At 42.2% G+C, this 13,777-nt stretch overlaps 1 protein-coding gene across 1 annotated transcript in view; it reads left to right on the top strand.

Annotated features, from left to right (window-relative positions):
- Nucleotides 1-222: 222 nt before the first annotated feature.
- Nucleotides 223-13,777, top strand: part of FDX1 (ferredoxin 1) — a 35,161-nt gene continuing 21,606 nt past the window's right edge. The window contains exons 1-2 of the mRNA XM_011977059.1: nt 223-275; nt 5,367-5,491. Of these exons, the coding sequence (XP_011832449.1) occupies nt 223-275; nt 5,367-5,491 (178 nt within the window). The remainder of the gene's footprint in view (nt 276-5,366; nt 5,492-13,777) is intronic.

Consider the following 13,777-nt stretch of genomic DNA (forward strand, 5'->3'; position numbering starts at 1 on the left):
TGCCACTTGGTGGTAGCAGCAGCCGCAGCAGCAGCAGCAGCCGCCTCCTAGGCTCACAATATTGAGAGGGTTTTGTTTTAAATATTTTAAGAGATGTGAACAATTTCCCCCAAATGTGTTGAAGTTTTAGGTTCTTGGGCATATTTGTTTTTCAAAGACACTCCCTAGATATACTAGAGATAAAATTTACACATGATTTCTAGCAGCAAGGAGGCTAGCGACATGGTGGCGATTTATATAAAGCAGATCTCTCAACAGCCCTTTGACCCCATGATGTAGGGTAGCAGGAATAGAGAACTAGAGGGAGAGTATGTTGGATTTATATGCTTCTTTTTCTAGTTTCTTCTTGAGAAGGTCTCTCTGAGAGTAGGGTGCAAGACTTTCAGTCATCTTTTCCCCACTAATCCCGTTATCTAGTGGGTGCTCCATACATTTTTGTTGTGTGAACTTTGGGGGAAATCAGGAAGAAGCCAAGCCAGATTTATTTGTTTCTGTTTCCTCTGCACTTCCCTGCCTTTGATCTGTGTGGGTGTCTTGCTTTCTGTTATACAGTGGATGAGTTTTGGACAATTGTGTAAATTGGGACAGATACTGAACATACTTGTGTAACTGGTACAAGGGAATGTGAATGTTTTTGTAATAATTGGGAGTTATCTTTCTCAGATTTGTTTTTTTAGATTTGGATATGTCAGGTTGTCTTAAAGGGGAGCACATCTATTTCCTCATAATCCTGCTGCCCTCTTTATTGGCACAATTTCCTTTTTTTTTTTTTTGAGATGGAGTCTCGCTCTGTTGCCCAGGCTAGATTGCAGTGGCGCAATCTCGGCTCACTGCAAGCTCCGCCTCCCTGGTTCACGCCATTCTCCTCCCTCAGCCTCCCGAGTAGCTGGGACTCACAGGCGCCCGCCACCGCGCCCGGCTAATTTTTTGTATTTTTAATAGAGACAGGGTTTCACCTTGTTTGCCAGGATGGTCTCGGTCTCCTGACCTCGTGATCCGCCCTCCTCGGCCTCCCAAAGTGCTTGGATTACAGGCGTGAGCCACCGCGCCCGGCCTGGCACAATTTCTATTCATGGTCTTATCATTTCTGTTACAGACCTTGGAGCTACAACTGGATTTTCCAGTTCTTACTGTGTTAATGAAACGTGTGCTGTCCAATACAGTAGCTACTTATCACATATGGCTATTGAAGTTTAAGATAATTAAAGGTAAATAAAATTAAAGATTCAATCTCCCAGTTACACTAGCCACATTTCAGGTACTCAGTAGCCACATGTGGCTAGTGGCTGCTGTATTGGACATTGCAGGTATGTGTAGAACATCTTTGTTATGGCACAAAGTTCTTAGGGACAGGCAGAGCAGTTCTAGAAACTGTAGTTCTGTGTTTGAAGTTTTAACAACTCGATAAGCTATTAGTGATTGAGAGTCAGAAAAACTCCTTTTACTCTAAAATACAGTGACACAATACTTTACATTTTGCAGTGATTTAGGTAACAAAGAGCTTTCACGTGTATTATTTCATGTGACTCTTAAGACAATTCTATGAGGTAGGGAGGGTAGGTAAATGGAAATAAATATTTCATATTAAGTAGCTGGCAAAACTAGGACTAGAACTCAAGAAGTTTTTGTGAATTTAAAAAATTTTTTAATTTCTATTTATTTTTAAAGTTGCAGTAGTTTTTGGGGCTTAGGTGGTGTTTGGTTAATGGGTACGTTCTTTAATGGTGATTTTGGTGTACTCTTCACCTGAGTGCAGTGGTGCCATCATGGCTCACTGCAACCTCTGCCCCCCAGGTTCAAGCGATTCTTGTGCCTCAGCCACTCGAATAGCTGGGATTACAGGTGCGCGCCATCACACTTGGCTAAGTTTTGTAGTTTTAGTATAGATGAGGTTTCACCATGTTGGCCAGCCTGGTCTCGAACCCCTGGCCTCAAGTAATCTGCCTGCCTCAGCCTCCCAAAGTATTGGGATTACAGGTGTGAGTGACCACTCCCGGCATAGTGTCTACATCTTCTGACTCTTAGGTTCCATACTCTTTCAACTGAAGAATTACTTTTTTCTCTCGTTTCCACTTCCTCTCCTATTCTTTCGTAAACCTGTTAGTACTCTTACTTGGCAGTTTTTTGTAGGGCTGTTGACTTTTAATACAGACCAACAGGTTGGACTTCTTAGCAAAAGGGCTTGGTCTTTAAATAAAAGTTATTAATCAGTGTTTGTTGAATTCTACTATGTGTTACATATTTTGCATACATTGTCAGAACTGTAAGATTAATGTTGTCCTGATTTTATAGAAGAGGAGGCTGATGTAAAAGAGATTTTGAATTCCTTTGCTGTAAGCTTAACTCTAGAGTGCTTCAGAAGAACAACAACGCTAAAACCTCTGGCTTTCAGTAGTGTGTATAAATGATGGAATTCTTTCTAATGTACTTCCTGTAGCTTTAGCTGCCAGGCATTCATTGATGTCAAATCTCTAAACTTCCCTGCTGGGCTCAGACCCATACCCTTATTTCCATCTGGCTTTTGGACATTCTTATCCGGCTTTTTCATTATTAAATTCAGCAGGTCTAATCTTCAACTTATTTCCGTCTTCCCCAAAGCTCCTTTGTTTCCTGTCTTAAATCTAGGTTAAATGGTACCACCTAATTGCGTGATTTTCTTCCCCACTTTTCCACTTAGCTTAAGTAGATGGTCACTAAAACCTTTCGGTCTACCTCCTGGATGTCTGTTAGGTCACTGTGTTCTCCGTCCTTGATTAGTTTATGCTGTTTTGATAACCTCCAAAGTGGTCTCCCTGCCTCTGGGGTATTTTCATTCTCAGTCATTCTACTTTGAAAAAAATTGCAGTTATTCATATTGAAAGTCATGAATAATATGTGGGAATACTAGTTTTAAAGCATTTTTGGCTGTGAAAAGAAGTTGGAGAGCGCAGGCCCTTTTGAGGAACATTCCTGAACACACACACCCTTTTGATGAGTTTTAATGAATAGAATCCTGGTTTTTTTTTCCAGTGTTATAATATTAGGGAGGGCATTATCCAGTGGGGCTTCAGTTGCCTCATTTGTGAAATGGGATCATTGGACTTGGTAACTTTTGAGATAGTGATGGCTCTGAAATTATTTAATTCTGAGTTTTACTTATATTAAGATTTGTTTGATGGACTGTTGCCATCTATTGGTAGTAGTAAGAATAACAACTCATTATTTTAAGTTGAAGAGAATCTTTTCAAGTGTGAGGTAAAAATTAAAATGACCAATGGTGGAGGAATAAGGATCTAGTTGCTAGTATAATGTCTTCTCAAGTTTTGGAGGGATGTTTGTGAGAAGTGAAGGAAATTTAAGTCAGCTAGCTGATAGCTAACCTACTATCTTATAAAACATGTAAGGAGGTATTTATCTTACAGATTCAAACAAATAAAAAACTTTTTCTAGTCCCTTTGATTTGTAAGTATACAATGTGGACTGAAATGAGATGTCAAATAGGCAGGAAACTATTAAACAACGTCTCTCAGCAATAGTAGTCTATGTAGCACTTGCACAGCAGTTGCTGTGTTGAGAGCAGAATGATTTCCTTTTTTTTTTTTTGGAGACAGAGTTTCATTCTGCCACCCAGGCTGGAGCACAGTGGTGTGATCTCAGCTCACTGCAACCTCCGCCTTCCGGGTTCAAGCGATTCTTCTGCCTCAGCCTCCCAAGTAGCTGGGATTACAGGCATGTACCACCATGTCTGACTAATTTTTGTATTTTTAGTAGAGACGGGGTTTCACCATGTTGGCCAGGCTGGTCTTGAACTTCTGACCTCAGGTGATCCGCCCGCCTTGGCCTCCCAAAGTGCTAGGATTACAGGCATGAGTCACCATGCCCAGCCATGATTGGCTTTTTAAAAGCTCACTACAACCCTGGTCTAGTCTTTTATGGACACATTCATGTTTTTCAGAGTCATGCGACTACGTTTTTACGTGTTTTTTTTGAGACAGGGCCTTGAGCTGTTGGCCAGGTTAGAGTGCAATGGTGTAATCACGGCTCACTACATCCCTGAACTTCTGGGCTCAGGTGATCCACCTCAGCCCCCTGAGTAGCTGGTACTACAGGCAAATACCACCATGCCCTTTATTTTTCACACACCTACAACCATCTCATTTTTATTTTTATTTTTTGTAGCTATAGGGTCTCTCTATGTTGCTCAGGCCGGTCTCAAACTCCTGGGCTCAAGCAGTCCCCAGCCTCGGCCTCCCAAAGTGCTCCTGTACAGGTGTGAGCCACCACACTTGGCCTTTTCTTTTCTTTTTTTTTTTTTTTTTGAGGCGGAGTCTTCATTCTGTCGCCCAGGCTGGAGTGCAGTGGCACCATCTCGGCTCACTGCAAGCTCCGCCTCCCGGGTTCACGCCATTCTCCTGCCTCAGCCTCCCGAGTAGCTGGGACTACAGGCGCCCGCCACCGCGCCCGGCTAATTTTTTGTATTTTAGTAGAGACGGGGTTTCACCGTGTTAGCCAGGATGGTCTCGATCTCCTGACCTCGTGATCCGCCCGCCTCGGCCTCCCAAAGTGCAGGGATTACAGGCGTGAGCCACCGCGCTCGGCTGGCCTTTTCTTTTTGAACAACAGGGTCTTGCTATGTTGCCCAGGCTGGAGTGCAGTGGTGCAGTCATATCCCATTGCAGCCTCCTCCTCCTCCTGGGCTCAAGGGATCCTCCCGTCTCAGCCTCCCAATTAGCTGGGACTACAGATCACATCACCACACCTGGCTAATTATTTTATTTTTTGTGAAGATGGGATCTTGCCTTGTTGCCCAGGCTGGTCTCAAACTCCTGGCCTCAAACGATCTTCTCACTTCAGCTTCTGAAAGTACTGGGGTTACAGGTGCAAGCTATTGCACTGGCTTGTATGAGAGTAAAATAGAGTTCGTGAGTGATAATAATTGCCAAATGTTTTATAACTGTGACTATTAGGGAGACATATACTGAGGCCATTTGACCAGGTAGTCATTGCCATTTCCTGTAAGGTAGTAGAGCTTATTATCTGGTAGCTGGGTAGATATAGATGCCTTTGATTTGTGTTGCCTTCTTCCCAAATAAGCTTTGGAAAGAAAAGAAAATACTTTCGGCTAGTCATGGTGGCTCAGGCCTGTAATCTCAGAGTTTTAGGAGGCCAGATTGAGAAGATTGCTTGAGGCCAGGAATTTGAGACCAGCTTGAGTAACATGGTGACACCCTGTCACTACAAAAAATGAAAATAAAAAAATTAGCCAGGCATGGTGTTGGGCACCTGTGTTCCCATCTACTCTGAAGGCCTTATAGGCTTTTAAACCAATTATTTTGAATTATGTTTTGAAATTACTAAAAATACTAAAGGACTGCTTTCTTTTCCAGCTCAGAAGATAAAATAACAGTCCACTTTATAAACCGTGATGGTGAAACATTAACAACCAAAGGAAAAGTTGGTGATTCTCTGCTAGATGTTGTGGTTGAAAATAATCTAGATATTGATGGCTTTGGTGAGTATGAAACGTTTCTTAAAATGCGTAAGTGAAACTGTTAGATTTCAAATTTTTGTTTTGTTTTGTTTTGTTTTTTTAAGAAGTTTAACCTATAGCATGCTAGGTAAAATATTAACATTCGGGATGTGTTAGTGTTATATTCTTGTTTATAAATAATAGCAGAGTGACACCGTTGTTCTGTTCTTCGTAGATTTAAATAACTCATGATCAGAAATCTGCTGTGGCCTCATTACCTTACTGTTTATGTATGCGATGCAAAGCTGATGGTACGGAGTAGAGTTAAAAGATACCAGGTTAGAGAGAATAAATGTCCTAGCACAGAGGGGTACTTAAATATCTTGAATGTCAGCTCACCTTCCTAGGAAAGGTAACTTATCCTAGAAAGTGATTTATTTAGAAAGTTTTCATTTTTAGACTTCTGACCATGTGCCTTAACTACACGTGCAAAGCCTGTGTTCCTGCAGCTGCCCTTTTACACTTCCTGAGGCATACCCTGTATATCACCTGTCAGTTTTGTTCAAGCACTGTGTGTCTAGATTAGCAGTTCTCAGAGGGTTTCCTTGACCATTAGCATGAGTGTCACCTGGGAAATAGATATTCTCAGACACTCCTCCCCCACCCGCCACCCCTGCCCCTGCCCCAGACTTACTGAGTCACAAAGTCTGGGATAGGTCCAGCATTGTGTGTTGTAACAGCTGTCTGTGATATTGATGCATGTTCAAGTTTGAGAACCACTGGTCTGGAATAAGGTTCAAGGAGTGTATCTGACTCTGCTTCTTTCAAGGCACTGTTCACATTACCTTTAAAGAACCATTTCTAGATCAGAATTAGTTTATCTTTCTTCGGTTTGCCCATGATTTATTAAATCTACCTCTCCTTGTTAATGCTTTTAACAGTTTTCCTTTTTAGAGAGAATGGCTATCTCTCTTATTAGATTATTAGTTTTTGAAAGACTGCTCCATGAGGTTACTCAGGTACAGTAGACTTTGTGGAGAGTTGGCACTCAATAATATTTGCTGAATATCTTAAAAAAAAATTTTTTTGACAGGATCTTGCTCTGTCACCCAGGCTGGAGTGCGGTGGTGTAATCACAGTTCACTGCAGCCTCAACCTCCTGGACTCAAGTGATCCTCCTGACTCTGCCTCCTTAGTAGCTGGGACTACAGGTGCACCGTCACACCCGGCTGAATTTTGTATTTTTTGTAGAGACAGGGTTTTGCCACATTGCCCAACCTGGTCCTGAACTCCTGGGCTCAAAAGATCTTCCTGCCTTGGCTTCCCAAAGTGCTGGCATTACAGGCATGAGCCACCATGGATATCCTTGGATATTTAAATCTAATTTTTTTTTTTTGGCTAGTTTTAAAATAATTGTAACAACTAGAATTTGAGTGTATACTACATTCCAGCATATGTTAAATGAAGTAGACTTTTTTTTTTTTTTTAGCTCTCCATTTGATAGTTGAAGAAACTGAGTCTCATGGAAATTAAGTTTCCCTGGTTATACACGCAGGAAGTGAGAGGGCTAAGACTCAAACCTGTCTTGAAGTCAAGATCGGTGTATCTCATTGTGGTTTTGATTGCCATTTCTCTGGTAATTAGTGATGTGGAACATTTTTCCGTATGTTTGTTGGCTGCTTTTGTGTCTGTGTCTTCTTTTGAGAGGTGTCTGTTCATGTCTTTTTTTTTTTTTCCTAACTTTTATTTAGATTCAGGGAGTATATATGCAAGTTTGTTAAATGGATGTATCATGTGATGCTGAAGTCTGGGGTATGAATGATCCTGTCACCTAGGCAGTACGCTTAGTAACCAATAGGCAGTTTTCCTCCTTGCCCCTCTCCCTTCCCCCTCTGGTAGTCCCCAGTATCTGCTGTTCCCAACTTTATGTCCATGGGACCCAGTATTTAGCTTGCACTTTTAAGTGAGAACACTTTGCTTTTCTGGGTCTCTCTTAATTTACTCAGGATAATGGCCTTGAGCTGTATCCATGTTGCTGGAAAGGACGTAGTTTTGTTTTTTTCTAATGGCTTTGTATTCCGTGATATATATGTACTACATTTTCTTTATCCAATCCACAATGACGGGCACCCAGATTGATTCCATATCTTTGCTATTATGAGTAGTGCTGAGGTAAACATACAAGCGCATGTGTCTTTTGGTAGAATGATTTGTTTTCTCCTGGGTATGTACCCAGTAGTAGGATTGTTTGGTTAAATGGTAGTTCCATTTTTAGTCCTTTGAGAAATCTCCAAACTGCTTTCCGCAGTGGCTTAACTAATTTACATTCCCACCAGCACTGGCTAAGTGTTTCCTTTTCTCTGTAGCCTTGCCAACATCTGTAATTTTTTGACTTTTTAATGATACTCTTTATGACTGGTGCAAGATGGTATCTCATTGTGGTTTTGGTTTGCAGAGTGGAGTATTTCTTCATGTGTCATGTTTGTTGGCCACTTGTTTGTCGACAGTGAGACGAACTCTCACTGTCACCCAGGCTGGAGTGCCGTGGCACGATCTCGGCTCACTACAACCTTCACCTCCCAAGTTCAAGCGATTCTCATGCCTCGGGCTCCCGAGTAGCTGGAATTATAAAGGTGTGCCACCATGCCCAGCTAATTTTTATATTTTTAGTAGAGAGAGTTTTGCTGCATTGGCCAGGCTGGTCTTGAACTCCTGACCTCAAGTGATCCGCCCTCCTTGGCTTCCCAAAGTGCTGGGATTACAGGCGTGAGCCACCATGCTTGACCTCTGCCCACTTTTTAATGAGGTTATTTGTTTTTTGCTTGTTGATCTGTTTAAATTCCCTATAGATTCTGGATATTAGATCTTTGTCAGATGCACAGTTGGTGAATATTTTCTCTCATTCTGTAGGGTGTTTACTTTGCTTTTTTTAGTTTGTTTGTTTTTTGAGACGGAGTCTTGCTCTGTCGCCCAGGCTGGAGTGCAATGATGTGATCTTGGCTCACTAAAACCTCCATCTCCTGGGTTCAAGTGATTCTCCTGCCTCAGCCTCTTGAGTAGCTGGGATTACAGGCGCCCGCCACCATGCCCAGCTAATTTCTGTATTTTTAGTAGAGATAGAGTTTCACCATGTTGGCCAGGCTGGTCTCGAACTCCTGACCTCATGATCTGCCCACCTTGGCCTCCCAAAGTGCTGGGAATACAGGTGTGAGCCGCCATGCCCAGCCCTCTGCCCACTTTTTAATGAGGTTATTTGTTGTTTGCTTGTTGATCTGTTTTAAGTTCCCTATAGATTCTGGATATTAGACCTTTGTCTCATGCATAGTTTGTGAATATTTTCTCTCATTTTGTAGGGTGTTTACTTTGTTGACAGTTTCTTTAATGTGTCAAAGCTCTTTAATCAGGTCCCATTTGTCAATTTTTGTTTTTGTTGGAATTGCTTTTGAGGACTTAGTCATAAATTCTTCGCCAAGGCCAATTTCCAGGAGAGCATTTCTGAGGTTTTCTTCCAGAACTTCTGTAGCTTTAGGTCTTACATTTAAGTCTTTAATCTGTTTTGAGTTAAATTTTGTATATAGTGATAGGGGTCTAGTTTCATTCTTCTGCATATAATAGCCAACTATCCCAGCACCATTTATTGAACAGGGAGTTCTTTCTTCATTGCTTATTTTTGTTGACTTTGTCAAAGCTCAGATTTTCTAGATGAATAGCTTTATTTCTCGGTTCTCTATTCTGTTCCTTTGGTCTGTGTCTGGGTTTTCTGGTTTATGTGCATAGGGGTATTGATAATAGTCTCTAGGATCTTTGTATCTTTATGGGATTGGTTGTAATGCCATCTTTGTCATTTCTGATTGAGCTTATTTGGATCATCTCTTTTTTCTTTGTTAATCTAGCTACTGGTCTATCCGTTTCGTTTATTCTTTCAGAAAACCAACCTTTGGTTTTCTTGATCCTTTGTATAGATTTTTGGGTCTCAGTTTTGTTCAGTTCTGCTTTGAGTTTAGTTATTTCTTTTCTTCTGCTAGCTTTGGGGTTTTTGTTTTTCAAGTTCTTCTAGGTTAATGTTAGATTGTTATTTGAGAGCTTTCTAACTTCTCAATGTAGGCATTCAGTGCTCTGAACTTCATCTTAACACTGCTTTTGCTGCATCCCAGAGATTTTGGTACTTGTGTCTCTGCTTTTATTTATTTCAAAGAATTTTTTGATTTCTGTTATATGGTGGAACCACTTTAGCTGGTAGATATATTTCCTGATCTTTGACAGAAGTGGGTCAACCATGCTGTTGTTTGTGTGCATTGGAAGTTGTGGCTGTTATGCCATTGAAAAATTTAAATCTTAATATCTCATAACAGTGTTAACTAAACTTTCATTTAGTGATGGTGTGGTACTGAAATATATCCCAAATCAATAACATTGGAATGGATGCTAAACATGATCTTACACGGAAAAAGGCTAAACAATCAGCCTGACATTTGGTGCTGTTGATTTGGGAGTAGATACTGTATAGACAAAAGTGCTTAGAAAATAGGATTTTAAAAGGCATTACAGTAGGAATGCCTCACAAAAAAATCACTTGATGTAGAGTAATGGAAAACAATACTGGTGATACGGTCTGGCTGTGTCCATACCCAAATCTCATCTTGAATTCCCATGTGTTGTAGGAGGGACCTGGTGGGAGGTAATTGAATCCTGGGGGCAGGTCTTCCTTATGCTGTTCTTGTCATAGTGAATAAGTCTCCCAAGATCTGACAGTTTTATAGGAGGGAGTTTCCCTGCACAAGCTCTCTGATTGCCTGCTGCCATCTGTGTAAGATATGACTTGCTTCTCCTCGCCTTCTGCCAGTATTGTGAGGCTTCCTCAGCCATGTGGAACTGTAAGTCCATTAAAGAGTTTTTCCTGTGTAAATTACCCAGTTTCGGATATGTCTTTGTCAGCAGTGTGAAAATGGACTAATTAAGCAAATTGTTACCAGGAGTAGGGTGCTGCTGAAAAGATACCCCAAATGTGGAAGCAACCTTGGAACTGGGTAACAGGCAGATGTTGGAACAGTTTGGAGGGCTCAGGAGAAGAGAGGAAAATATGGGAAAGTTTGGAAATCCCTAGAGACTTGTGGAATGGCTTTGGCCAAAATACTGATAATGATATGGACAATGAAATTCAGGCTGAGGTGGTCTCATGGAGATGAGGAACTTGTTGGTCGTTGGAGTAAAGGTGACTCTTGCTATGTTTTAGCAAAGAGACTGGTGGCATTTTGCCCCTGCCCTAGAGATTTGTACTTTGAACTTAAGAGATGACTTAGGGTATCTGGCAGAAGAAATTTCTAAGCAGCAAAACGTTCAAGAGGTGACTTGGGTGCTGTTAAAGGCATTCAGTTTTACAAGGAAACAGAGCATTAAAAAAGTTTGGAAAATCTGCAGCCTGACAGTGCGATAAAGAAAACCCCATTTTCTGGGGAGAAGTTCAAGTTGGCTGCAGAAATGTTGATAAGGAATGAGGAGCTGAATGTTAATCCCTGAGACACTGGGGAAAATGTCTCCAGGGCATGTCAGAGATCTTCATGGCAGCCCCTTCCATCACAGGCCCAGAAGCCTAGGAGGAAAAAGTAGTTTTGTGGGCTGGGCCCAGGGCCCCCTTGCTGTGTACAGCCTAGGGACTTGGTGCCCTGTGTCCCAGCTGTCCCAGCTGTCCCAGCTGTGGCTGAAAGGGCCAATGTAGAGCTAGGGCTGTGGCTTCAGAGAGTGCAAACCTCAAGCCTTGGCAGCTTCCATGTGGTATTGAGCCTGCTAGTGTACAGAAGTCAAGAATTGGGGCTTGGGAACCTCCGCCTAGATTCAGAAGTTGTATAGAAATGCCTAGATGTTCCAGGCAGTAGTTTTTTGCAGGGTCAGGGCTCTCACGGAGAACTTCTGCTAGGGCAGTGCAGAAGGGAAATGTGGGCTTGGAGCCCCCACACAGAGTCCCTGTTGGGGCATCGCTTAGTGGAGCTGTGAGAAGAGGGCCACTGCTCTCCAAACCTCAGAATGGTAGATCCACTGACAGCTTATATGGTATGCCTGAAAAAGCCACACTCAATGCCAGCCCATGAAAGCAACCGGGAGGGAGACTGTATCCTGCAAAGCCACAGGGGTGGAGCTGCCCAAGAGTGTGGGAACCCACCTCTAGCATCAGTGTGACCTGGATGTGAGACATGGAGTCAAAGGAGGTCATTTTGGAGCTTTAAGATTTGACTGCTCCACTTTATTTTGGACTTACATGGGGTCTGTAGCTCCTTTGTTTTGGCCGATTTCTCACATTTGGAATGGCTGTATTTACCCAATACCTGTACCCCCATTGTAGCTAGGAAGTGACTAACCTGCTTTTGATTTTACAGGCTCATAGGCAGGAGGGACTTGCCTTGTCTTGGATGAGACTTTGCACTGTGGACTTTTGAATTAATGCTGAAATGAGTTAAGAGTGTTGGGAAGGCATACTTGGTTTTGAAATGTGTGGACATGAGATTTGGGAGGGACCAGGGGCAGAATGATATGGTCTAGCTCCATCCCCTCCTACACAAACCTCATCTTGAATTCCTATGTGTTGTGGGAGGGACCCAGTGGGAGGTAATTGAATCTTGGGGGCAGGTCTTTCCCATGCTGTTCTATGATAAGACTCACAATATCTGACAGTTTTATAAGGGGTGGGGGGGTTCCCTGTGTAAGCTCTCTGTTTGCCTGCTGCCATCCATGTAAGATGTGACTTGCTCCTCCTTGCCTTCCGCCAGGATTGTGAGGCTTCCCCAGCCATTGTGGAACTAAGTTCAGTAAACCCTTTTTCCTGTATAAGTTACCCAGTTTCAAGTGTGTCTTTATCAGCAGCGTGAAAATGGACTAATACAACTGGTTATATAGTTGAAGGCACAAAACTGTGGCAGTGTACCTCAGTCTGCAATGACTGATGTTTATGGGTGCTGAAAATTCATCTTTACCCCTGCCCTGCCTCTCTATCTTTTTTTTTTTTTCCTGTAGGAAAATTATCTCAACTGAAGTTTTAAATTATGTGAAGCTTTCAGCACTAGCATCTCTTGTATAAAAAAAGATGATTGGATTTAGATTATCTTCCCTCCCCGCCACATCATTTAACATGGCATCTGTTGTTTTTTGATTTTTTAATAATATCCTTTTTTTTTTTTGAGATGTAGTTTAGCTCTTATTGCCCAGGCTGGAATGCAATGGCACGATCTCGGCTCGTTGAAACCTCTGCCTCCTTGATTCAAGTGATTTTCCTGCCTCAGCCTCCTGAGTAGCTGGGATTACAGGTGTTTACCACCACGTCTACCTAATTTTTAAAATATTTTTAACAGAGATGGGGTTTCACCATGTTGGCCAGCTGATTTCGAACTCCTGACCTTAAGTGATCCGCCCGCCTTGGCCTCCCAAAGTGCTAGGATTACAGGTGTGAGCCACTATGCCCGGCCAACAGCTAATACCCTTTCTGACTGGTGTGAGATGGTATGTCATTGTGGTTTTGATTTGCATTTCTCTGATGATTAGTGATGTGGAGCAATTTTTTCATGTTTGTTGGCTGCTTGTATGGCTTTTTTTGAGAAGTATCTGTTCATGTCCTTTGCCTGTTTTTAAATGAGGTTGTTTTTTGCTTGTTGATTTAAGTTCCCTATAGATTCTGGATATTAGACCTTTGTTAGGTGTATAGTTGGTGAATATTTTCTCCCACTCTGTAGGTTGTCTGTTTACTTTGTTGATAGTTTCTTTTGCTGTCTAGAAGCTCTTTAATTAGGTCCCACTTACCAATTTTTGCTTTTGTTGGAATTGTTTTTGGGGACTTAGCCAAAAATCCTTTGCCAATCCAATGTCTACAAGAGTATTTCCTTGGTTGTCTTTTTTATAGTTTGAGGTCTTACATTTAAATCTTTGATCCATTTTGGGTTAATTTTTGTATATGGTGAAAGGTAGGGAGTCCAAGTTCAGACTTCTGCATATGTCTAGCCAGACATCCCAGCACCATTATTGAATAGGGATTCTCTTAAAAAGAGTAAGTGCTGGCCAGGTGTGGTGGCTCATGCCTGTAATCCTGGCACTTTTGGAGGCCAAGGCGGGCAGGTCACTGAGGTCAGGAGTTTGAGACTAGCCTGGCCAACATGGTGAAACCCCATCTCTACTAAAAATACAAAAATTAGCCAGGTGTGGTGGTGCACACCTGTAGTCCCAGCTACCTGGGAGGCTGAGGCACAAGAATCAGTTGAATCTGGGAGGTGGAGGTTGCAGTGAGCTGAGATAGTGCCACTGTACTCCACTCTGGGTGACTGAGCAAGACTGTCTCAAAAAAAAAAA

Source organism: Mandrillus leucophaeus, unplaced genomic scaffold, assembly GCF_000951045.1.
Source record: "Mandrillus leucophaeus isolate KB7577 unplaced genomic scaffold, Mleu.le_1.0 Scaffold172, whole genome shotgun sequence".
In the NCBI taxonomy this organism is placed as follows: Eukaryota; Metazoa; Chordata; class Mammalia; order Primates; family Cercopithecidae; genus Mandrillus; species Mandrillus leucophaeus.